Raw genomic sequence first — 27,100 nt, 5'->3', positions numbered from 1 at the left:
GCAACTATAATATGGTTCTTTAATCAATCTTAAAACTGATAATCAGCTAATTTTATTGTCAATTGTATTGTCTTTCGTCAAAAAATGTTTTGTTATTGCCAGTAGGAAAATGTATGCACTCACTAACTGTAAGTCGCTCTGGATAAGAGCGTCTGCTAAATGACTAAAATGTAAAAATGTTGTTTTTGTGCACAATCATTTATTCTGTTCAACCCAATCAAGCGTACACAAGATTCAAACAAAAAATATTGTATAAAATGTCTAATTCTGAATTTGTTCCTGTGTTCTGAACTGTTTGTTTCCCTGTTCTATACACATTCTGTTGACCCCTGACCTCACAGAGGTATTGACTTACTAAATATCCTCATAATTTCAGCTGTTTCCTTATTTGGCATCAGCCAAGTTGGCATCGCAAACGTACCTCAAATGATGACCATTTCAACACGTGCTGTTGAAAACATGGGCTACAGTCTACCAGTGTTCACTTCCTCTTAGTGGTTATGTTAGTAGTGAGTACAGTAGCAGCCTGTGGGATCTCTCAGGCCCCGAGAATGGATGATTTGGGTGCTGTGGTTGGTCAGGACCTGCAGCTTGTGGATCAGCTGCAGAAGGTGAGGACTTTGTGCATCCAGGATCTCTAACCGCTCCAAATGCTTCAACTGTTGGAGGCTCAAGAACTCCCTCTCTGGTACATTGTAGTGTCTGAAAAAGTAGAATAGAAAAGTATATCAGTATACAGTGGGGGGAAAAAAGTATTTAGTCAGCCACCAATTGTGCAAGTTCTCCCACTTAAAAAGATGAGAGAGGCCTGTAATTTTCATCATAGGTACACGTCAACTATGACAGACAAAATGAGGAGAAAAAATCCAGAAAATCACATTGTAGGATTTTTTATGAATTTATTTGCAAATTATGGTGGAAAATAAGTATTTGGTCAATAACAAAAGTTTCTCAATACTTTGTTATATACCCTTTGTTGGCAATGACACAGGTCAAACGTTTTCTGTAAGTCTTCACAAGGTTTTCACACACTGTTGCTGGTATTTTGGCCCATTCCTCCATGCAGATCTCCTCTAGAGCAGTGATGGTTTGGGGCTGTCGCTGGGCAACACAGACTTTCAACTCCCTCCAAAGATTTTCTATGGGGTTGAGATCTGGAGACTGGCTAGGCCACTCCAGGACCTTGAAATGCTTCTTACGAAGCCACTCCTTCGTTGCCCGGGCGGTGTGTTTGGGATCATTGTCATGCTGAAAGACCCAGCCACGTTTAATCTTTAATGCCCTTGCTGATGGAAGGAGGTTTTCACTCAAAATCTCACGATACATGGCCCCATTCATTCTTTCCTTTACACGGATCAGTCGTCCTGGTCCCTTTGCAGAAAAACAGCCCCAAAGCATGATGTTTCCACCCCCATGCTTCACAGTAGGTCTGGTTTTCTTTGGATGCAACTCAGCATTCTTTGTCCTCCAAACACGAACGAGTTGAGTTTTTACCAAAAAGTTATATTTTGGTTTCATCTAACATTCTCCCAATCCTCTTCTGGATCATCCAAATGCACTCTAGCAAACTTCAGACGGGCTTGGACATGTACTGGCTTAAGCAGGGGGACACGTCTGGCACTGCAGGATTTGAGTCCCTGGCGGCGTAGTGTGTTACTGATGGTAGGCTTTGTTACTTTGGTCCCAGCTCTCTGCAGGTCATTCACTAGGTCCCCCCCGTGTGGTTCTGGGATTTTTGCTCACCGTTCTTGTGATCATTTTGACCCCACGGGGTGAGATCTTGCGTGATCGAGGGAGATTATCAGTGGTCTTGTATGTCTTCCATTTCCTAATAATTGCTCCCACAGTTGATTTCTTCAAACCAAGCTGCTTACCTATTGCAGATTCAGTCTTCCCAGCCTGGTGCAGGTCTACAATTTTGTTTCTGGTGTCCTTTGACAGCTCTTTGGTCTTGGCCATAGTGGAGTTTGGAGTGTGACTGTTTGAGGTTGTGGACAGGTGTCTTTTATACTGATAACAAGTTCAAACAGGTGCCATTAATACAGGTAACGAGTGGAGGACAGAGGAGCCACTTAAAGAAGAAGTTACAGGTCTGTGAGAGCCTGAAATCTTGCTTGTTTGTAGGTGACCAAATACTTATTTTCCACCATAATTTGCAAATAAATTCATTAAAAATCCTACAATGTGATTTTCTGGAGAGAAAAATTCTCAATTTGTCTGTCATAGTTGACGTGTACCTATGATGAAAATTACAGGCCTCTCTCATCTTTTTAAGTGGGAGAACTTGCACAATTGGTGGCTGACTAAATACTTTTTTCCCCCCACTGTATCTGCTTGGCTTAGATTAATGAGTTAAACCTTTGGAAAAGGTTAACATGTAGACACTTAATTATGATTTCACCAGTAATGTATTACTACATCTGGGTTCGTACCACAACACAGAAGTCAGTTACGGTTTTGTCAATTATGCCAATGTTAATATCTCACCGCATTTTAAGGGTCATGAGCTGGGGGAATAGTTTGGGGATCTCTCCGATGCTGCTGCCGCTTTTATAGCTGCATGGGTCAAAGTGCAGATGCAAGAGGCCTGAAGCCTGTTTCCCTAGAGTCTTCATGTCCTTCTGCTCCACCATCACCCGCTGCAGAGTCAAACTGGTCACTGTGCCGGGAATGGAGTGTGCATAAGCACTGACAGGATGGCCTTCTGGGAAACAAAACATACGACAGTCAGACATCCCCAATAGATGCCATAGGACAGTCAGGACGTGGGGTGCACTGGGGGATAAAAAAATGCACAGAACTGTCAGACTCCATACTGCTGCCCTGTAACCCCACCAACTGTCAGACTCCATACTGCTGCCCCGTAACCCCACCAACTGTCAGACTCCATACTGCTGCCCTGTAACCCCACCAACTGTCAGACTCCATACTGCTGCCCTGTAACCCCACCAACTGTCAGACTCCATACTGCTGCCCTGTAACCCCACCAACTGTCAGACTCCATACTGCTGCCCTGTAACCCCACCAACTGTCAGACTCCATACTGCTGCCCTGTAACCCCACCAACTGTCAGACTCCATACTGCTGCCCTGTAACCCCACCAACTGTCAGACTCCATACTGCTGCCCCGTAACCCCACCAACTGTCAGACTCCATACTGCTGCCCCGTAACCCCACCAACTGTCAGACTCCATACTGCTGCCCAGTAACCCCACCAACTGTCAGACTCCATACTGCTGCCCCGTAACCCCACCAACTGTCAGACTCCATACTGCTGCCCCGTAACCCCACCAACTGTCAGACTCCATACTGCTGCCCCGTAACCCCACCAACTGTCAGACTCCATACTGCTGCCCTGTAACCCCACCAACTGTCAGACTCCATACTGCTGCCCCGTAACCCCACCAACTGTCAGACTCCATACTGCTGCCCCGTAACCCCACCAACTGTCAGACTCCATACTGCTGCCCCGTAACCCCACCAACTGTCAGACTCCATACTGCTGCCCCGTAACCCCACCAACTGTCAGACTCCATACTGCTGCCCCGTAACCCCACCAACTGTCAGACTCCATACTGCTGCCCTGTAACCCCACCAACTGTCAGACTCCATACTGCTGCCCCGTAACCCCACCAACTGTCAGACTCCATACTGCTGCCCTGTAACCCCACCAACTGTCAGACTCCATACTGCTGCCCTGTAACCCCACCAACTGTCAGACTCCATACTGCTGCCCCGTAACCCCACCAACTGTGTAACCCGACCAACAGCGCACGACATGGAAAATGCGAGTTTACCAGCTGGCGAATCACATACTCACTTGCAATGTTGAGAACTGCCAGTTGAGGGAGTTCCCTCAGCCATGTTTTTAGGTGGCACCTGCTGGGATCTACGTCCCTGTCTCTGTAGACCACAGCTAGGCTCTGCAGGGAGGGGAGGCACTTCAGCGCCTCTTCAGATAAGGTGGGGTCCATGTAGTCAAGAAGCTCCAGACTGGTCAAGCCAGGTTGCCCGACCTGCGGATCTTCTAAAGACAGATTTAGTCATTATTGCTGAATTTAATAACATGCAATTTATGATGATATAGGCTAGTACAGACATATAACCATATTTCAACATGGACTTCACACACTAGCTATCTAGAACATAGTAGCCTAATCAGCTCGTGAAAACCATGTGGTAGGCTATGCTTACCTAATCATTAATTGTTTCAACAATGTTTTGTATGAGTTGTAAAAAAAAACTCAGGTTACAACCCAAGCTGTTGTCTTGGGTTGTAACTGTGTAAAGTGCCTCACCTGGAAAGCCATTTATTGTTTTAGAAATTTTAAAATAATCATCTGGGAGAGAGCCATGTTGTGTTCCCATTTTCAAAGACAGATGCTTCAGATGTGGCAAGCGGTTAAGCATTATGTGGAATGTCTGTCTTGGGATAGGATGATTGCCTTCGTGATAGAGTAGAGATGTCAGATGGGAGAGCTTTGAGACAAAACTAATAATATCTGATCTTGGAGCACAGTGCATCTCGCACACACTAAAATGAGTCACTTGCTGCAGAGGCACAATTGCATCAGACAGTCCCTGGCCACAGCGACAGCTGCGAATAGCCAGCCTCTTCAAGTTATGAAATTGCTTGAGAATTTCAAAGGCTTTCACGTCGAAACAATGCTCCACGGCTATTGTGGTGAGCCACGGGAGGGATAGGGCAAGCTGTTTCCATTCTTTCAAACTCGCCCTCTGTACAACAACTGAGCTGATTTTCCTGCGGCGAAGAGTTGTCCAGAACTGCGTGGTGTAGGCACACAGCTTTTTAAGCACCACCGTGTTGCCTTTCCAAAGGGCCCAGTGGTCAACCATTTTTTTGAAATATTTGCAGCATGATCTAATGTTTAGTTTGTCTGTTGTTGACAGAAATCCAAACACGTGGACCCATACCTCCGATGGTAGTTGTGCAGCTCCCACCGTATGAAGTGCCATATCTAAGCAGTTGCTGCTATTTTTCGTTTCTTCTTTCCTGCAGGCATTCGCATTAAAAATAGTTTAACAGCAAACGACTATATGCGCACATCTTTCATTTTCTTTTTTACCGCATGATCTAGGCCATCTCGGTGAACGGAAGTTCTTGGCGGAAGTGACGCATTTGAAAATGCCGTCCAATCACACGACATTCGAGGGAAGTTCAAATTACGGATCTCTGCGGTGAGTAACGCTAGGTCGCTAATTGTTTGCTATTTTACAGTTTATAATTAATGCATGAATTCACAAATAGTATGTCATATAGAATACATATATTGAGTAAATCAGGAATAAGCGCCAACCAAATAATTTACCTTTGAAACGACATAACGTTATGTCATTGTAGCAGCAAGCTGGCTAATGTTAGCTGGTTATCCAGTCGTTGGCTTTCCGTTTTTAGTACCGCGTAATTCAACGCTAGTACGATGTAAGCTATAGCAGCCAGCTAGCCTAGTAAAACCAGATTCCAGCAAATAAATAATTGTATTCTGTTCCCCTCATAGAAACCAGCAAACAATGGACCATTTTGAAATGATCAGATCGTGGTTGCATGTCGCTTGCTAGTTTATTTCAGTGGCTCCAGTTAAGATTTCTCTACGTGTCGTCCAAAATCGTGAAAAACATGTTTACTCCGTCAAGATACAACAGAGAAGCAACTTATTTTTATGAAGAAGACCCAGTTGGTGGAGACCGAACTTTTTTCCCTGCATTGAAGGCTTTGAGGACAAGCGAGCCGATAACCAGGGAACTCGTTGAAAGCCCAGCCAAGGTATTTGCGAGGATGAAATCTAGAGTTCAGGCAGAGAGAATACCGGTTGAGAACGAGAGGACCAAAACACCTAAACCCGTGAGAGAAAAACAGGTCAGAGAAAAGCGAGTCCAAGAAGAACATGGTGGAGTAATGAACTCGCCAAGAAAACAACATCAGCCTTGGGTGAACTATGAACAAAAGGAAAACGAGGACCTTGAATTCACTTACGAGGCAGAGGCTATGACCCTTTCACCAGTTCAATCGCCAAGCAAGGGTTTGACATATTCACACTTTATGGTCCACACACAAGACCTTCAACGACCGTCACCCTTGAAAGACATGGGTAGTAGTGCGTTCAAGCAAACCAACAGAAATACACAAAATAAAGGCCCAGCTCTGGATGCTTTCTCAACAAAGTCCCAAAGGAAAGCTTTGTCATACCCGCACACTCTGCTCAGCTCAAATGACATCCAACAACCAGCACCCCTCAAAGACTTCGAAAGTGCCTCCCAGACAACCAACAGAAGGTCAAAGCATAGGTCGAAGTCAACGGAAGATTGCAATGGGGCACACAACATTGTACATGATGAATCAGTTTACAGTAAGTTGAGTTGTTTCTCTTATCCTCAATTATTGTCAATCAAGGTTGCTCGGTTGTCAGAAATACTTTTAATTTAAGACTTTGAGAAGCAAAATGATTTGTTTCTGTTTTCTGCACAGGGTCACAAGTTGTTTTGGATAGACTGCCATGCCTGGATTCTCTAGCAAATAGGTTTTCTCTTCTGAAAGAGGGAAGGCGAAAGCGGGACCAACAAGACGGTTATCAAGTGAGCAGCCCACAGGATCCCATGAAAGGAGGTGAGGGCTAGAAATGTAGAGTAGGGACTGTTCTTCCATTATTCTGGTCCTAATTACCCAAACACCATAAGTCAACTGTTATCAACATGTGATGTCGACTCAACAAACAAAGCAATCTTTCATAACCGCTTTCTCTTTACAGGATGTACCCGTGTGCGCAGCATGTCGACCCCGGCACATGCCGCCGGGGGCACCGAAGAGGACGCCAGTGTGAACGTGACCTGTAGTGTAACCTCAGTGCCCACTGGCCTATCAGAGACCAGCGTTCCGTCGAGTCCAGATGCCGGCCTCAGCCAGTGTGGGTTCTACCGTGATGAGCCTCCCCCCAAGCCCCTCCCAGACCTGGTGCACGACCCCCTCCTGCAGGTCTCACCGAAGATCTCCATCCCCAAGAAGCGGGAGGCTGTATTCCAAGCCAAGCACCTAGCAGAGTCCACTGGATCCAATGTAAGTAGATGGTCTTGATGACGCTGCTTCCTTTGGATTTATAGGCTGATGACTGGTGCTGTTTCCTCTGAGTTTGTTGCTGTTAGCTTTGTATTTTTGCTTGGAAGTAATGTTCTCTTGTATGGCACTTCATTTTTCTATCAGGACGTGCATATCCATAGATATCTACCTAATATAACTATTAATGTCTATTGCTTGGTAGGCTACAGGGATTCACCTTAGACACTGGCTCCTGAAGAGTAGGAGAGGCCGGTTGTATGTGGATGGTGTCCGTGCGTAAGTAGAATTTGATTGTTTCTCGGAATCATATGAAGTGGTACCACAGGTTCACTAACACGCCATTATTTTTGTAAAAGCAAACATTGATTCATTTACTTAGACTGCCTCTATGCTTTCCACCAAGGGACAACAAGATGCCCTGGCACAGCAACCTCATCGCAGAGCGAATCTCAACCAACGTCCTGAAGACCGCTTCTGGCAGCATTTACATCCTGGTGGGAAAGATGACCCCGGATTTCAGCGGAACTCGTAAGTCAGAAATAATCAGCCATTTTGGAATATACAGTGAGCTCCAAAAATATTGGGGCAGTGACACATTTTTTGTTGTGGCTCTGTACTCCAGCACTTTGGATTTGAAATGAGATAATGACTGAGGTTAAAGTGCAGACTCAGCTTTAGTTTGAGGGCTATTTTCATCCATATAGGGTGAACCGTTTAGAAATTATAGCAATTTTTGTACATAGTCGCCCAGTTTTAGGGGACCAAAAGTATTGGGACAAATTCACTTATGTGCATTAAAGTAGTCAAAAGTTTAGTATTTGGTCCCATATTCCTAGCACACAATGTTTACATCAAGCTTGTGACTCTACACACTTGTTGGTTGCATTTGCTGTTTGTTTTGGTTGTGTTTTTGAAATAAATTAGGCCCTAATCTATGGATTTCGCATGACTGGACAGGGGCGCAGCCATGGGTGGGCCTGGGAAGGCATAGGCCCACCCACTCAGAATTAGTTTTATTACAGGGCTTTATTACAGACAGAAATACTCCTCAGTTTCATCGGGTGGCTGGTCTCAGACGATCCCGCAGTTGAAGAAGCGGGGTCTGGAGGTCCTGGGCTGGCGTGGTTACACATGGTCTGTGGTTGTGAGACCGATCGGACGTACTGCCACATTTTCTAAAACGACGTTGGAGGTGGCTTATGGTAGAGAAATTAACATTGAATGGCAAAATTTGATATAAATAAGCTTTTTGTGTGTATGGAACATTTCTGGAATCTTTCATTTCAGCTCATGAAACATGGGAGCAACACTTTACATGTTGGGTTTATATTTTTGTTCAGTATACAATGAAAGTGACTCTAAAATGACACAATACATTATTTACCATTCATTTCAATTGGGCACAAAATAATCTGAAACACAACCAAAACAAACAGCAAATGCATCCAACAAGTGTGTAGAGTCACAAGCTTGACGTAATCATTGTGTGCTAGGAATATGGGACCAAATACTAAACCTTTGACTACTTTAATGCACATAAGTGAATTTGTCCCAATACATTTGGTCCTCTAAAACAGGTAGACTATGTACAAAAAGTGCTGTAATTTCTAAACGGTTCACACGATATGGATGAAAATTACCCTCAAATTAAAGCTGACAGTCTGCACTTTAACTTCATAGTCAGGGCGGCGCACAATTGGCCCAGCGTCGTCCGGGTTTGGCCGGTGTAGGCCGTCATTGTAAATAAGAATTTGTTCTTAACTGACTTGCCTAGTTAAATTAAAGGTAAAATAAATAAAGATAAAATAGTAATTGTATCATTTCAAATCCAAAGTGCTGGAGCACAGAGCCAAAACAACAACAAAATGTGTCACTGTCCCAATACTTTTGGAGCTCACTGTATTGTCCTGTGTTAATCATGCACAGCCATAATACAGCTCATTATGAAGCTATTTTCTACTATACAATCCACCTGCAGTGAAGCCGCTCAACTATCCAAGACCCCCCCCCTCCGAACCACCATCCCCGCCCAATCCAAACAAACTTGCCAACAAATGAGAGAATAAAGAGACAGGAACAACAACATAACAATGGAAAACAAAAGCCATCAAAGATCAATCAAATGTAAAACAGCAAGGCTAACTGTGTGTCTGCATGTGTGGCACTATGTACGTGTGTGCCAGCGAGTGTCATAATGTCGTTTTACCCCTCACTCCCACTAATCTCCGGTTCCAAATTCCAACCCTTGGTTTCCCTCAGGTCATCCCACCTATTTCTGCTGGCCACCCTCTTAGGATTTCCACGCCTCATATCTTTCATCTATGCTGTGATGTTTAACATACAATTTGAATCTTATCTAATCAAATAGAATCCACCGATTTTACGAATTGAAGATAAATACTTAATAGTATTAATATTTTATCTATTTACTGACCAGGTCTCTCCAAATCTCCCAACAATGCTATTTCTAGGGTTCATTTTAGATTAATGTTATGCTTTTCAGCCATTCCTGAACCTGATACCAGAAGCAGGCAACCTGTGGGAAATACCAAAACAAATGGTCTATTGATTATGTATCCTCACAACAAGAGCTGCAATGGTTGTATTTGAGCTGAAAAGCAGAAAGTGTGAAATCTTGCGTCATTTTATATATCCGCTCATACAGTGCCTTCAGAAAGTATTCATACCCCTTGACTTTTTCCAAATGGTGGTGTTAGTCTTAATTCAAAATTGATAGATTTTTTCTCTCTCACCCATCTACACACAATACCCCATAATGACAAAGTGAAAACATGTTTTTAGAATTTTTAGCAAATGTATTGAAAATGAAATACATAAATACCTCATTTACATAAGGATTCACACCCCTGAGTCAATACATGTTAGAATCATCTTTGGCAGCGATTTCAGCTTTTTGGGTAAGTCTCTGTTCATTTTTTCAAATTCTTCAAGCTGTGGAAAGTTGGTTGTTGACCATTGCTAGACAGCCATTTTCAAGTCTTGCCATAGATCAACATTTTAAAGAATAAAGTTGCAGTTATATTTCAAGATTAAAGTAGGGGATTTGGTTAACCTCATGTCTCATGGTAGAGCACGGCGCTTGTAACGCCAAGGTAGTGGGTTCGATTCCCCGGGACCACCCATACACAAAAAAATAATAATGTGTGCACGCATAAATGTAAGTCGCTTTTGATAAAAGCGTCTGCTAAATGGCATATTATTATTTATTTTCATGTCTCACTTGCTCCCTGTTGCTGTGCGTGCCACCATTGAAATGCCTGCAGTTAGATGACCTGGTGAAACTATACTTTAGAATTGGCTTTAGTAACAAGGACATACTTTCTCTTTGAGCACAAAATAACCATATTATTATAAGTAGGCCTATTAGGACCTGGAAGATGTTGTGCCACAGATTATTTTCAGAAGGAGGAACCACTCGGATGAGGTAGAGACAGGTGAGGTGGGGGGGGGGGGTCTAATACACTCGTTCAAACAGGCGTCACACACACACACACTGTATCCCCAAAGCAATACCATTCTAACGTTCATGGCGCGTTGTCAGACTGCAAAGAGACATGGAGTTGTGTGTATCAAAATGAAATCACATTTTGATTGTCACATACGTCGAATACAACAGGTGTAGACCTTACCGTGAAATGCTTACTTACAAGCCCTCAAACAACAATGCCGTTCAAGAAATGTGTTGCCAAAATATTTACTAAATAAACTAAAGTATAAAATAAAAAGTAACACAGTAAAATGAAATAACAATAACGAGGCTATATACAGGGGGTACCGGTACTGAGTCAATGTGCGGGGGTACAGGTTAGTCGAGGTAATTTGTACATGTAGGTAGGGGTAAAGTGACTATGCATAGATAATAAACAGCGAGTAGCAGCAGTGTAAAAATAAACGGGGGGGTCAATGTAAATAGTCTGGGTGGCCATTTAATTAATTGTTCTTATAGCTGTTAAGGAGCTTTTTTGACCTAGACATGGCGCTCCGGTACCGCTTGCCGTGCGGTAGCAGAGAGAACAGTCTATGACTAGGGTGGCTGGAGTCTTTGACAATTTTTAGGTCCTTCCTCTGACACCGCCTGGTATAGAGGTCCTGGATGGCAGGAAGCTTGGCCCCAGTGATGTACTGGGCCGTACGCACTACCCTCTGTAGCGCCTTACGGTCGGATGCCGAGCAGTTTCCATACCAGGCGGTGATGCAACCGGTCAGGATGCTCTCTGGTGCAGCTGTAGAACTTTTTGAGGATCTGGGGACCCATGCCAAATATTTTCAGTCTCCTAAGGGGGAAAAGGTGCTGTCGTGCCCTCTTCACGACTGTCTTGGTGTGTTTGGACCATGATACTTTGGTGATGTGGACACCAAGGAACTTGAAACTCTCGACCCGCTCCACTACAGCCCCGTCGATGTTAATGAGGCCTACTTCCAATGAAGTAGCCTCATAAGCCTGTGTTTTATTGTCTTGTGAATGTAGGTCACGGATTGTGTGGAGAAGGATTGCACGTCCCTGTGGGGCTCAAGGACTGCCCCCAAACCCTTGTCATGGACCTTGCATAGCCACAGGGCAGGGGTTTGGATAAAGCCCCGTCTGAAAACTATTGCTATTACTTCATTGTTGGTTAAGGGCTTGTAAGTAAGTGTTTCACTGTAAGGTCTACACCTGTTGTATTCGGCGCGTGTGGCAAATAACATTTGATTTGAGACAGTAATTTTACATTCCATTATTTTAACCTAACAGCCATCCAGTCTAGCCATTATCCTCTATAAGGTGAACCAGTGGGAGCCTAAATTAGCGGTATAGCCGAGACAAATAGCCTGTAACGGAGACGATGCCCCTGTTTTGGGAAAACCTCCTTCATTCCTCCCATCCTTGAAGACATCACCGATAGATTGTTAGCTTTTTCAAACAGAAATTTGCATCCTGTAGCACTAACTCCAAAAAGTTTTGGGACACTGTAAAGTCCATGGAAAATAAGAGCACTTCCTCCAAGCTGCCCACTGCACTGAGGCTAGGTAACACTGTCACCACCGATAAATCTACGATAATCGAGAATTTCAATAAGCATTTTGCTATGGCTGGTCATGCTTTCCACCTGGCTACCCCTACCCCGGCCACCAGCTCTGCACCCTCTGCTGCAACTTGCCCATGCCCCCCCTGCTTCTCCTTCACCCAAATTCAGATAGCTGATGTCCTGAAAGAGCTGCTAAATCTGGACCCCTACAAATCAGATGGGCTAGACAATCTGGACCCTTTCTTTCTAAAATTAGCCGCCGAAATTGTCGCAACCTCTATTACTAGCCTGTTCAACCTCTCTTTCGTATCGTCTGAGATCCCCAGAGATTGGAAAGCTGCCGCGGTCATCCCCTCCTAGATTCAAACTGTTACAGACCTATATCCATCCTGCCTTTAAAATGTATTTGAAAGCCAAGTTAACAAACAGATCACCAACCATTTCGAATCCCACCGTACCTTCTCCGCTATGCAATCTGGTTTCCGAGCTGGTCATGGGTGCACCTCAGCCACGCTCAAGGTCCTAAACGATATAAAAACCGCGATCAATAAAAGACAGTACTGTGCAGCCGTCTTCATCGACCTGGCCAAGGCTTTTGACTCTGTCAATCACCGCATTCTTATTGGCAGACTAAATAGCCTTGGTTTCTCAAATGACTGCCTCGCCTGGTTCACCAACTACTTCTCAGATAGAGTTCAATGTGTCAAATTGGAGGGCCTGTTGTCTGGACCTCTGGCAGTCTCTATGGGGGTGCCACAGGGTTCAATTCTCGGGCAGACTCTATTCTCTGTCTATATCAATGATGTCGCTCTTGCTGCTGGTGACTCTCAGATCCACCTCTACGCAGACGACACCATTTTGTATACATCTGGCCCTTCATTGGACACTGTGTTAACAAACCTCCAAACGAGCTTCAATGCCATACAACACTCCTTCCGTGGCCTCCAACTGCTCTTAAACACTAGTAAAACTAAATGCATGCTCTTCAATCGAACGCTGCTTGCACCAGCCTGCCCGACTAGAATCACTACTCTCGGCGGGTCTGACTTAGAATATGTGAACAACTACAAATACCTAGGTGTCTGGTTAGACTGTAAACTCTCCTTCCAGACTCACATTAAGCATCTCCAATCCAAAGTTAAATCTAGAATCGGCTTCCTATTTCGCAACAAAGCCTCCTTCACTCATGCTGCTAAACATGCCCTCGTAAAACTGACTATCCTACCGATCCTTGACTTCGGCGATGTAATTTACAAAATAGCCTCCAACACTCTACTCAGCAAATTGGATGTAGTCTATCACAGTGCCATCCGTTTTGTCACCAAAGCCCCATATACTACCCACCATTGTGACCTGTACGCTCTCGTTGGCTGGCCCTCACTACATATTCGTCGCCAAACACACTGGCTCCAGGTCATCTATAAATCACTTCTAGGCAAATCCCCGCCTTATCTTAGATCATTGGTCACCATAGCAACACCCACCCGTAGTATGCGCTCCAGCAGGTATATCTCACTGGTCATCCCCAAAGCCAACACCTCCTTTGGCCGCCATTCCTTCCAGTTCTCTGCTGCCAATGACTGGAACGAACTGCAAAAATCTCTGAAGCTGGAGACACTTATCTCCCTCACTAACTTTAAGCATAAGTTGTCAGAGCACCTTACCGATCACTGCACCTGTACACAGCACATCTGTAATTAGCCCACCCAACTACCTCATCCCCATATTGTTATTTACATTATTTATTTTGCTCATTTGCACCCCAGTATCTCTATTTGCACATCATCTTCTGCACATCTATCACTCCAGTGTTAATACTAAATTATAATTATTTTGCACTATGGCCTATTTATTGCCTTACCTCCATAACTTACAACATTTTGCACACACTGTATATAGATTTTCTATTGTGTTATTGACTGTACGTTTTTGTTTATTCCATACGTAACTCTGTGTTGTTGTTTTTTTTTTACCGCACTGCTTTGCTTTATCTTGGCCAGGTCGCAGTTGTAAATGAGAACTTGTTCTCAACTGGCTTACCTGGTTAAATAAAGGTGAAATAAAAGTCATGTCAGATCAGTGATTATTTCTTTATAGCCTATCATCATTTATCTAATAGACCTGTATTTAGACCAACCATGAATATATTCAAACAGCGCCTCAGATTAGCTGGTTTGCGCCTGCAGGGAGTGGTCCTTGAGTTGCCTTCTCCCACAGACACTTGTGTAAAACCCTTGCTTTCATTGTTCATTCCTCCCGCAGCGGTTGGATAGGTACTTTCACTTGACCACTGTGTAACGTAAGATTAGCCTACAGGTTTAAGGTACTCAATCTAGTGGGCCGCTATTTGGTTTATAGTGTGCTGAAAATAGCGTTGTTGCAGCTAATTTGGAGAGCAGTTTGACATGTGATACATACACACGCATAGCCAGGATCCAAAAGATAATTTCCATTACGCACAGATTTTTTTTGCAAGGTGTTCAACTAGGCTACGCAGCAGAACTTTGTAGCGAATTCGGAGGGCAGACTGACAGGGACTCAACCCAAGCTCTTTGCGTTCAGTGCCAATAAAGTTTTTGTTTTGTTTGTGATCATACCACACCATGGCCGTTAGAGGAGTGCATGCCTAGTCTGAAATTGCCAGGGGGAAACCTGGTGGTGTACGTGCAAGTTATTAGATTGATAAGCGTGAGTGCACAGTGACGCCTGTTTTGAATGAGTTTATTAGATCATTACGTCGATAGCCATTTGTTTGTTTTGCCCATACGTTAGTTTATTCTCAAAAAAAGAATGCCTCTTTATTGTCAAAATATTGCAATTTTTTTTAAGGCACTAGCATAAAAAAAAAAAATGATCCAAGTACCGCCACCCCTTGCTGTTTAAAAAAAATGTATTTTATAATACTCTTCAGTATTATTGTGTGTAGGCCAGTGACACAAATCTCAATTTAATCCATTTTAAATTCAGGCTGTAACACAACAAGATCTCGAAACAGTCGAGGGGTATGAATACTTTCGGAAGTCACTACACCCTGTGCCATGGAATCGGTACATCAAAAATCTCTGTATGGCACAGCTGTCAACATCCTGGTCCTCAAATGAAACTGCTATACTTTCCTATTTATGTTATTTGTATTCCTCTGCCAGTTTTGATCCTTTATATTGGGCAGACAGACCAGTTCCCTACCTCCTCCCACTGCCACCTGCCTCCTCCATTTTTGGGGTAATGCTGTAATCAATTGGTTGAAATCTTGTATTGAGCAGACCTTCCCATACATATCCGATAGCTCCATGTAAGACAACTCTACCATTCCAATTTACAATTTAATTTAAAAAACAAAACTCCCCTTTCAAACACATTTTCCATAAATACAGGTATTTTATCAACCAGTACATTTGAGTTCAACCATAATATTAGTTGTAATGTTTATTGTATTTTCTGGGGGATAACAATTATTTTGTCACCATCTCTGTATTGCCTGTTTGACAAAGAGATACTTTAAACAAGGTTTCATTTTCAATTAACCGAAAATGAGTTAAATAAATAAATTATTTATTCTTGTTTTTGTGCCTTTCTCCTCGTCCAGAACTCCCAACATGGCTGTTGAAGAAGTTTCTCTTTGGCTTCCCAAAGAATTGGAAGGAATACCTTGAGCGCTTTTTGTCAGAGCCGAATGGGTAAGTTGTGTCTCTGTGGTCAGGGCCGATTAGGATCGGGTCCCCATGTGACCGAAAAGGCCAAACTGATCCTAGATCCGCGCTCCTAATCTGAGATGCTTGATACAAATGGCTAGTGATGGGGGGGGGGGGGGGGGTCGATAAGTTACATAGGATGTTATTTTCAACAGTATCCACTATTATTTTTGCGCTAGTCAACTGTACCTGCACCAAAACTGTGAGTAGGACCTTTAAACAGGTCAACATTCACAAAGCCCCAGGACCAGATGGATTTCCAGGACGCGTACTCAGAGCATGTAGTAAGACCTTTAAACCAGTTAACATTCAGAAGGCCCCAGGACCAGATGGATTACCAGGACGCGTACTCAGAGCATGTAGTAAGACCTTTAAACCAGTTAACATTCAGAAGGCCCCAGGACCAGATGGATTTCCAGGACGCGTACTCCGAGCATGTAGTAAGACCTTTAAACCAGTTAACATTCAGAAGGCCCCAGGACCAGATGGATTACCAGGACGCGTACTCCGAGCATGTAGTAAGACCTTTAAACCAGTTAACATTCAGAAGGCCCCAGGACCAGATGGATTACCAGGACGCGTACTCCGAGCATGTAGTAAGACCTTTAAACCAGTTAACATTCAGAAGGCCCCAGGACCAGATGGATTACGAGGACGCGTACTCAGAGCATGTAGTAAGACCTTTAAACCAGTTAACATTCAGAAGGCCCCAGGACCAGATGGATTACCAGGACGCGTACTCAGAGCATGCGCTACCAGCTGGAAAGTGTCTTCACTGACATTTTCAACCTGTCCCTGACTGAGTCTGTAATACCTACATGTTTCAAGCAGACCACCATAGTCCCTGTGCCCAGAAACGCCAAGGTAACCTGTCTAAATGACTATCGCCCCGTAGCACATACATCTGTAGCCATCCAATGCTTTGAAAGACTGGTCATGGCTCACCTCAACACCATCATCCCAGACTCCCTGGACCCACTCAAATTCGGATACCGCACCAAAAGATCCACAGATGACGCAATCTCTATCGCACTCCACACTGCCCTTTCCCACCTGGACAAAAGGAACAGCTACGTGAGAATGCTATTCATTGACTACAGCTCAGCGTTCAACAGCATAGTGCCCTCAAAGCTCATTACTAAGCTAAGGACCCTGGGACTGAACATCTCCGTCAGCAACTGGATCTTGTACTTCCTGACGGGCCACCCCCCAGCTGGTGAGGGTAGGTAACAACACATCTGCCACACTGACCCTCAACACGGGGGCCCCTCAGGTGCATGCTTAATCCCCTCCTGTACTCCCTGTTCACCCACGACTGCATGGCCACGCACGAATCCAACACCATCAAGTTAGCAGACGACACAACGGTGGTAAGCCTGATCACCGACGACAATGAGACCTGGCAGTGTGGACAACAACCTCTCCCTCAATATTAGCAAGACAAAGCAGCTGAGCAGCTTCGAGTTCCTTGGTGTCCACATCACTAAGGCCCTATCATGGTCCAAACACACCAACAGTCATGAAGAGGGCATGGCTGAAAATGTTTGGCATGGGTCCTCAGATCCTCAAAAAGTTATACAGCTGCACCATCGAGAACATCCTGACTGGTTGCATCACCGCTTGGTATGGCAACTGCTTGGCATTCGACCGCAAGGCACTACAGAGGGTAGTGCGTATGGCCCAGTACATTACTGGGACAGAGCTTCATGCCATCCAGGACCTCTATACCAGGCGGTGTCAGAGGTAGGCCCTAAAAATTGTCCGACTCCAGCCACCAAAGTCATAGACTGTTCTCTCTGGTACCGGAGCGCCAAGTCTGGGACCAAAAGGCTCCTGAACAAGCCATAAGACTGCTGAACACTTAATCAAATTTGCTACCCGGACTATTTGCATTGACCCCATTATTGTATTATAATTTTTCGCACTGACTCTCTTTCACCGTCTCAGTGTACACTCACTAGACTCTAACCACACACTCACACATACTACAACACACACACGTGGACACCCACACAAAACAGATACACACATTCACATTCCTTCACACTCTTCACATACACTGCTGCTACTTTTTGTTTATTATCAATGCATAGTCACTTTACCCCGACCTACATAAACACTGCTCCAAAAAATAAAGGGAACACTTAAACAACACAATGTAACTCCAAGTCAATCACACTTCTGTGAAATCAAACTGTCCACTTAGGAAGCAACACTGATTGACAATACATTTCACATGCTGTTGTGCAAATGGAATAGACAACAGGTGGAAATTATAGGCAATTAGCAAGACGATCTCTCTCTGTTCGGCTACTCGGCTTTAGCTAAGTGTTGTAGTCATATCTGTTGTGTTAACATCCAGTGTTTCTGCTTTGTCTTCAATTGTTTTTAATGACAAATGCAGTTCAGAAGCTGAACATTCTAAAAAGGGGAGTAAGGACCTGGCAACACCCCAGAACCAAAAACACCTCTCCACCAAGAAGCAGTCTTCCACATCCCAAATGCCAAACGCCACGAAGACACGTGAGTCCAAAAGTTGGCATCACAAATGCTCACTGTATTTATACTGGTAGTACTCATGTCTCTTGTTTTATCAAAGATTTGATTGGTTGGTATTTCTCTGTAAAGGTAGCGATAACCATCCTGTTTTATGTTTAATCTACCTTGTCCTACAGCTGCTCCTTGCAGTGCCACCAGTGCGGTGAGCAGTGCTAAGGTTTCCCGGAGTGGCCGGCTTCTCAAAGCCCCTCTGGAGTACTGGAAAGGGGCCAGAGTCATCTTGGATTGCGACATGAACGTCACCATTCATGGGGGTTATGACCAGTCGTCTATGCTTTACTCTGTAAGCTGCTGCTCCGTGGTGCTCTGCTTCGTTTAGTTTTCTATTGTAGAGCACTGTATCCCCAGCCATTCCACTTATTTCATGTATTGCTGTTCTAACACAACTGAATCCACTAATCACCAAGCCCTTCGTTAGTTGAATCAGGTGTTCTAGTTGTGGAATACATCCAACAAGCGGAACGGCTGGGCGAAATCAGAGGTTTGGGACACAATGTTGTAGAGTGATACCAGCAGCAGACCACCCTGCATCCCACTGCTGCCTTGCCTCTGAAGCTAAGCAGGGTTGGTCCTGGTCGGTCCCTGGATGGGAGACCAGACCACCCTGCATCCCACTGCTGCCTTGCCTCTGAAGCTAAGCAGGGTTGGTCCTGGTCGGTCCCTGGATGGGAGACCAGACCACCCTGCATCCCACTGCTGCCTTGCCTCTGAAGCTAAGCAGGGTTGGTCCTGGTCGGTCCCTGGATGAGGGCCTGTAGGAGGCACTCTTTCCTCTGGTATAATAATAATATCCCATTGCCCCAGGGCAGTGATTGGGGACAATGCCCCAGGGCAGTGATTGGGGACAATGCCCTGTGCAGGATGCCGTCTTTTGGATGGGACGTTAAACAGGTGTCCTGACTCTCTGTGGTCACTAAAGATCCCATGGCACTTGTTGTAAGAGTAGGGGTGTTAACGTAGGTGTCCTGGCTAAATTCCCAATCTGGCCCTCATACCATCATGGCCTCCTAATCATCCCCAGCTTCCAATTGGCTCATTCATCCCCTCTCCTCTCCCCTGTAACTATTCCCCAGGTCGTTGCTGTAAATGAGAATGTGTTCTCAGTCAACTTACCTGGTCAAATAATTAATTGATATGCTATTTCCCTACTTTCTCAGCAAGTCAGTACACCTGTAGCCAGAGCATTGTTAGACGGACCACCAAAACCGGCCAAGGTGTTCTTACCTCCAGCGGAAGGTATGTTGTTTTTCTATACATAAGCTTGGGAATGCATTTATCCTCATATTCCAGCTGCAACAAAGATGGGGACTACATTGTATTTGACAGTGTGATGTTCTACAGAGAGGCTGCGAGGTGACACCAGTGACGAGGAGACTGTGCCACTGAGAAAGGTGAAGGCTCATCACAGGCCTCTGAGGTCGAAGCCAGAGGAGAACCCCCCTCACACGGCCCCTGAGTCTTGGCGGTGTAAGGCTGAAGACAACGCCCTTTCCAGGGGCCCCGAAAGGCCCAAGAAGGCCAGCCCAGAGCCTCACAGGTCCATGTCTTTGGAGAACTCCTCTCACAGGGGCAGAGGAAGACCCAAGAAAGCCAGTCCAAACTCTCAGTGGTCTATGCCAGAGAACCCCTCTCACAGGGGCAGAGGAAGACCCAAGAGGGTGAGCCCAGCATCTCAGAGGTCCAAGTCTGATGTGATCCTCTCTCCCAAGCACCGGGGACGGCCCAGGAAGACCAGCCCAATGTTTCAGGGTGCAGCAGCGCCGGCCGCGTACGCAGACCCTGCCCCACAATTCCCGACCCGTCCACGTCGCTCTCGCCAGGGCGCTAACAAACAGAGCGCCGATAACAACTCGGACAACGCCAATACATCCTCAGAGCTGTTACCAGGGAAACGAGTCAAGGGTTCAAAAAAAGTAGGCCCTCCGAGAGTGCTTGATATGTCAAAGAATAGGGTCAGTCCTCAGAAGAAGCTCCCAGCGAAACTCTGGGATGACATCGTGATGGAAAGGAAAGACACAGGGAAACCTGCGCCCACAAAGACCGTTTCAGCCTCCGTGGGTAGGAGTAGGAACGTTCAGGACGGTGGTCGCGGTACTGCCGGAGAGTCCCAGTCCGATGACGACTTCACACAGAAGAAAAAACCCAAGGCATTCAAATCGGGACCCATAAAGCCACGGGGTAAGAGGACACGTGGAAGGGTTCCGGAAGACTCCAAGGCAGCATCGAGTGATTCGTCGACTTCCCAGGACGACTGGAAGAGTGAATTGAGTAAAAGGGCCGGCCCGCAGACACTGAGGGGAAAGGGCAGCAAATTCCTCAGGGTTCAGCAGAGAGAAAACGAAGGAAATGGAGATCAGTGGACAGAGACACAACTGTTGAGACTACATGAGTAAGTTTGCTACAATTGTCTACATATTGGCATTTTGTACAAGCAAATGGCAGTGAGCAGCCAAATAACCATAATATTTGAAGTAGATGAGAAAGTATGTTATCCAATGCATTGCGTGCGTCACATGCATCACTCGGTTTACTCAACTCTGGTTAAACAATAGCCTCCTTTTTTATAATGCACAATGTTGAAGAAAAGTTTCAAATTAGCTAGCACGTTTAAATGTGTGGCAATTGCCTTGTTTATACAGAAACACGAGTGTATGTCAACTTCTTGTGCGTACGTTTGGCTTTCAGGGCTGTGACGTCACTTCCCAAACACACAAATGACTTCTGGGTGAACGTTGCCATGGTGGTGGGCAGCCGTTCAGCTGAGGAGTGTCAGAAGCGGTACAACGGTCAGGCCCCCACCTCGCTGCCACCTACCAAGGCCACCAAGAAAAGAGAAGTTCTGCACAAGAGGGATCCATGTAAGTTACCTTGTCTAGCATTTCTATCCATAATAAATCTGTAGAGGGATCTTGATGTCTTAGTGTAGGTCTCCCATCCAAGCTCTAACCAAGTGTTCGTGGCTGTTACCATTGTGGTACCGCATCTTTGGTCTTTGAATAGAACTCTATGACAGAACACGTTGGGCTCTCATTGATTTACACATTTTTAAATGGTGAACTTTCAAAAAAAAAAATGGGGGGGGGGGGGTCACATCTATACAATCTGTACATTCAATAAGAATTACAGAGAATGTATGTATTTGTATTTATTATGGATCCCCATCAGCTACTCTTCCTGTGGTCCAGCATAATTAAGGCAGTTATAACATTACAATACATTCATTACAGAAATCCCAACCCATTAAGTGTGTGCCCTCAGGCCCGTACTCCACTACCACATATCTACAACACAAAATCCGTGTGTACGTGTGTGTGTGTGTGTGTGTGTGTGTGTGTGTGTGTGTGTGTGTGTGTGTAGTGCGTATATTTGTATGCATGCGTCTGTGCCTATGTTTGTGTTGCTTCCCAGTCCCCGCTGTGACAATGTAATATATTATATTTGAACTGTAGTGGTGGAACCGCCTCGGATAACCGCGAAAAAGGGCACACTGAAGCGGAAGCAGCAGGTGCGGAACCTCCTGGAACACATGCCCAAGGATGACCACGATGACATCTTCAACAGCTCGCCCATGCAGAACAAGCGGGTCAAGGTGCGTTTCCCCCCGGGCTGCGCCGTTTCAACCACTCAGCAATGTTGCCGGGTTTGAGTTTCTTTAGGAAAATATTGCATTTTTTTTTTTTCTTCATATATGTACATTATGTGGTGCTGGAGGTCAAAGAATACAGGTCAAAGAATACATTCAGCAAAATTCAAAGAAGTCTCCGCACACTGCAGTTTTGTATTCTTCCGACAGCTGTGTCGTTAAACATATAGAGATAGATTGTCATGTTGCTCACATGTGCAAAATGTATATTTAACAACAGCTGATAGATTGCTTCTCTCCCATGTCTAAAAGCTTGGGTACCAAATTGATATTTCAAGATGGCTGACCGCTTAACAACAATCTTGTAGCAATCAGAAATGGGGTGCCCCGAACTGAATGGGGTGCCCCGAACTGAATGGGGTGCCCCGAACTGAATGGGGTGCCCCGAACTGAATGGGGTGCCCCGAACTGAATGGGGTGCCCCGAACTGAATGGGGTGCCCCGAACTGAATGGGGTGCCCCGAACTGAATGGGGTGCCCTGAACTGAATGGGGTGCCCTGAACTGAATGGGGATGGCCCTGAACTGAATGGGGTGCCCCGAACTGAATGTGCTCTCTTGTGAATCAGTTGCCCACAGTGTCTCCCAAAGGGAAAGAGGATGTGTTCATGCGCTCTGAGCAAGACCCACAAACCCCCAGCTCATCACGCTTCCCATCGGTGAAAACTCCTCAGTGTCTCCACATCACCCCAGGCATGATGGGCTCGGTGAACAGGTAAATGCAACTATCCCACTGACATGGTGGTCCTCTATAGCTCAGTTGGTAGAGCATGGCACTTGCAATGCCAGGATAGTGGGTTCGATTCCCGGGACCACCCGTACGTAAGATGCATGCATGACTAAGTTGCTTTGGATAAAAGCGTCTGCTAAAATGGCATATATTCTGAAAGGAAAGGTTAACCCAATCACTGCTTATAGTAATGAGCGATTTGAATACTGCATTTCATTTGTAATGTGCGCTGTTATGTTCATTGAGCACGGTTACATGCACAACAATATGATTATTGTGGATAGTCAGATTAATATTATAGTTGGTTTAAACGTTTACATGCGCAACTCAATATTAGGAAGGTGTAACTCCATATTAGGAAGGTGTAACTCCATATTAGGAAGGTGTAACTCCATATTAGGAAGGTGTAACTCCATATTAGGAAGGTGTAACTCCATATTAGGAAGGTGTAACTCCATATTAGGAAGGTGTAACTCCCTATTAGGAAGGTGTAACTCCCTATTAGGAAGGTGTAACTCCCTATTAGGAAGGTGTAACTCCCTATTAGGAAGGTGTAACTCCCTATTAGGAAGGTGTAACTCCATATTAGGAAGGTACCGGTGCTAGCACATATACAGATCAAATACACTGCTGGAACGGCGATTAAGCTCTTTATGTCCTAATAGTTGGAAAGGTTATGTCCTAATAGTTGGAAAGGTCATGTCCTAATAGTTGGAAAGGTCATGTCCTAATAGATGGAAAGGTCATGTCCTAATAGTTGGAAAGGTCATGTCCTAATTGTTGGAAAGGTCATGTCCTAATAGATGGAAAGGTCATGTCCTAATAGTTGGAAAGGTCATGTCCTAATAGATGGAAAGGTCATGTCCTAATAGTTGGAAAGGTCATGTCCTAATAGTTGGAAAGGTCATGTCCTAATAGATGGAAAGGTCATGTCCTAATAGTTGGAAAGGTCATGTCCTAATAGATGGAAAGGTCATGTCCTAATAGTTGGAAAGGTCATGTCCTAATAGTTGGAAAGGTCATGTCCTAATAGTTGGAAAGGTCATGTCCTAATAGATGGAAAGGTCATGTCCTAATAGTTGGAAAGGTCATGTCCTAATTGATGGAAAGGTCATGTCCTAATAGTTGGAAAGGTCATGTCCTAATAGTTGGAAAGGTCATGTCCTAATAGTTGGAAAGGTCATGTCCTAATAGTTGGAAAGGTCATGTCCTAATAGTTGGAAAGGTCATGTCCTAATAGATGGAAAGGTCATGTCCTAATAGTTGGAAAGGTCATGTCCTAATAGTTGGAAAGGTCATGTCCTAATAGTTGGAAAGGTCATGTCCTAATAGTGTGAAAGGTCATGTCCTAATAGTGTGAAAGGTCATGTCCTAATAGTGTGAAAGGTCATGTCCTAATAGTTGGAAAGGTCATGTCCTAATAGTTGGAAAGGTCATGTCCTAATAGTTGGAAAGGTCATGTCCTAATAGTTGGAAAGGTCATGTCCTAATAGTTGGAAAGGTCATGTCCTAATAGTTGGAAAGGTCATGTCCTAATAGTTGGAAAGGTTATGTCCTAATAGTTGGAAAGGTTATGTCCTAATAGTTGGAAAGGTCATGTCCTAATAGTTGGAAAGGTTATGTCCTAATAGTTGGAAAGGTCATGTCCTAATAGTTGGAAAGGTTATGTCCTAATAGTTGGAAAGGTTATGTCCTAATAGTTGGAAAGGTCATGTCCTAATAGTTGGAAAGGTCATGTCCTAATAGTTGGAAAGGTCATGTCCTAATAGTTGGAAAGGTCATGTCCTAATAGTTGGAAAGGTCATGTCCTAATAGTTGGAAAGGTCATGTCCTAATAGTTGGAAAGGTCATGTCCTAATAGTTGGAAAGGTCATGTCCTAATAGTTGGAAAGGTTGCTCAGAAAACCAGGTGTTTTAATCTGCGTATGCTTACTTCGATTATGACCTTACGCCGAGTAAGGTAAGCAGAGTAAGGTAAGCAGAGTAAGGTAAGCAGAGTAAGATGTTTACATGACTGATGCCATACTTGGCCTTCTGCTATAATCAGTTTAATATTAAATTATTAGTGTGCTTGTAAACGTACTCATTGACATGTTTGTTTGTTTGTTTTTTAAATCAGTCACTCATAGTAGACTGTTATTACAAGACAGGTGGTACTACCGGTAAATATGTTGGTTTTCTCACACCATTGTAAAATCAGAAACTTTTCATAAACATTTTCAGAGACAACGATGACAAGTATATCTACCAACTTCAAAAAAGAATGAAAAAAGGCCAAGCGAATCTGCATAAATTGGGGGCCGCTTCAAAGGTAGGCTGTTCCTGAGGAGCTTATCGACAAAAGAAGGGCTCAGTCATATATACAGTGTGTCTGGGGCCATTGTGAAAATGAACTCGTCTCAAGGATGTAGCTCAATTGGTAGAGCATGGCGTTTGCAACGCCAGGGTTGTGGGTTCGATTCCCACGGGGGGGCCAGTATGAAAAAAATTATAATGTATGCACTCACTTAACTGTAAGTCGCTCTGGATAAGAGCGTCTGCTAAAATGACTAAAAATGTAAAAAAAATGTAAAGGATGCCAGGAACAACTGTCTAGTGCAGTGCTCTGGGGAAAAGGTGATCGTCAGGAGGGGAGATCTTTTTAAAGTCGTTCACTGTTTTATTGTTTTGTCATATGAATATGCCAATATAATTATTATTGTTAAACAGGATGTATATACCACAGGAGGTTGGTGCCACCTTAATTAGGGAGGATGGGCTCGTGGTAATAGCTGGAGCGGAATGGTATCAAACACATGGTTTCCATGGTTTCCGTGCGTTTGAATCCATTCCATCCGCTCCGTTCCAGCCATTACTATGAGCCGTCCTCCCCTCAGCAGCCTCCACTGGTATGTACAGAATGTTATTAAATGTTTTTCTGCGTTTTCCATCTAGTACACGCCAACGCCATCAGCCAAACGTGTTTTGAAGAGATGCAACACCGGTCAGTGTTCTTTTTTTTGAATGAAGATTTTGTATTGATGTATTTTACACTTGCAGAACTTGAGAATTTGGAAACCTTATTCACTCAATAATATGTTTACTTGTGTTTCAGCAGAGAATGATTCTTCTTTTGTGGTGTGGGAAATGTTCCCTGACAAGGAGGACCATTCAGTGGAAAGTGGGGAAGAAGAGGACTATTATTTTATGGATGATGACTGAGCTGCAGATTTATGGGTCTCTTTACTCCAAGCAGGCCGGAAAGGGGAGGGACATATCTGAGTTTGTCTAATAAGAAACGCTAGTTTTTGTTGCAAAACATTTAGCTATGGTTTGTACTTATACACCCTGTTTGGATGATTACGTTTTAAAACAGGAAATGAAATGCTGTAACAGTGTCAATATTTTTATATCTATATACACTGTGTAGTTGTCAATTACGTTCTGTGATTCAATCCCCACTGCTGTTGTTTTAAAATGGGTTTAAAATGTTTTGTTTATATATTGTGCCCCCTGAATGCAGAGCCTTTTTACAATAAATGTTAAGACGACAATTTTGTTCATGGTGGTTGTTTCCGTATACTTTTTCACAGAGTACAGGCAAAGATAAAAAAAAAACTCTGGTGTTCTGTAATGCTTGAGTTTCAGAATTAATTTACTTGGCTTATTGCGATCTAGCGACCCCTTGTGGCGGGCCGGGGCGCCTGCAGGGTGACATCGGTCGTCAGTTGAACGGTGTTTCTGGGTTAAGCAGGTGGGTGTTAAGAAGCGCGGTCTGACAATGACAAACCAGAGTGTGTATGTAGCCTGTCACAAAAAGGCTTTTTGCATGTTAATAATTTGGCAGGCACGACTTGTAAGTGCATTAAACTAAGGTAGGGGAGACGACCACATATCATCATCGTAAGTAGGCTAAAACCTTTTCTAAAAACAGCAGCTCGAAGCAGCCACAAAGCTAGTGAGTGAGGTACCTAATACCAGTGCTACAGTATGTGGTCCTCTGTAGCTCAGCTGGTAGAGCACGGCGCTTGAAACGCCAAGGTAGTGGGTTCGATCCCCGGGACCACCCATACACAAAAAAATGTATGCACGCATGACTGTAAGTCGCTTTGGATAAAAGCGTCTGCTAAATGGCATATTATTATTATTATTATTATATACTACCAGCGGTTCATCTTTGGCTACTAACATACCACTTAGAATGCATTTGTAAGTAGTACGCTAGTGTGGATATTGGAACAAATTGTACGATATTTGTTTGATATTGGAACAAATTGTACGATATTTGTTTGATATTGGAACAAATTGTACGATATTTGTTTGATATTGGAACAAATTGTACGATATTTGTTTGATATTGGAACAAATTGTACGATATTTGTTTGATATTGGAACAAAT

At 44.3% G+C, this 27,100-nt stretch overlaps 2 protein-coding genes across 5 annotated transcripts; one reads left to right on the top strand and one right to left on the bottom strand.

Annotated features, from left to right (window-relative positions):
* Positions 1-5,372, bottom strand: LOC311145968 (uncharacterized protein). Of its 4 annotated transcripts, none has more exons than XM_084182374.1 (4): positions 4,299-5,367; positions 3,821-4,027; positions 2,488-2,704; positions 1-702 (listed from the first exon to the last, which is right to left on the bottom strand). In XM_084182374.1, the coding sequence occupies exons 1-4, from the start codon at positions 4,975-4,977 to the stop codon at positions 504-506; spliced, it is 1,302 nt and encodes a 433-aa protein (XP_084038500.1). In that variant the 5' UTR covers positions 4,978-5,367; the 3' UTR covers positions 1-503. The 4 variants fall into 4 exon arrangements, with proteins under 4 accessions (XP_084038500.1, XP_084038499.1, XP_084038498.1 ...); XM_084182373.1 differs by having other exon boundaries at positions 24-702; positions 2,488-2,701; positions 4,299-5,372; XM_084182372.1 differs by having other exon boundaries at positions 24-702; positions 3,821-4,024; positions 4,299-5,365.
* Positions 5,160-26,253, top strand: LOC311145959 (uncharacterized protein). Its single transcript, XM_084182362.1, has 17 exons — positions 5,160-5,199; positions 5,520-6,368; positions 6,488-6,625; positions 6,768-7,072; positions 7,275-7,348; positions 7,476-7,600; positions 15,686-15,776; positions 18,196-18,314; positions 18,467-18,633; positions 19,508-19,586; positions 19,692-20,739; positions 21,036-21,208; positions 21,800-21,939; positions 22,562-22,707; positions 24,946-25,033; positions 25,657-25,705; positions 25,817-26,253. The coding sequence occupies exons 2-17, from the start codon at positions 5,567-5,569 to the stop codon at positions 25,921-25,923; spliced, it is 3,651 nt and encodes a 1,216-aa protein (XP_084038488.1). The 5' UTR covers positions 5,160-5,199; positions 5,520-5,566; the 3' UTR covers positions 25,924-26,253.
* The last annotated feature ends 847 nt before the right edge of the window (positions 26,254-27,100 follow it).

Source organism: Coregonus lavaretus (genome assembly GCF_964263955.1).
Source record: "Coregonus lavaretus genome assembly, chromosome: 18".
Classification (NCBI taxonomy): Eukaryota; Metazoa; Chordata; class Actinopteri; order Salmoniformes; family Salmonidae; genus Coregonus; species Coregonus lavaretus.
The sequence above is the reverse complement of the archived record's forward strand: the minus strand, read 5'-3'. Positions and strand labels throughout refer to the sequence as shown.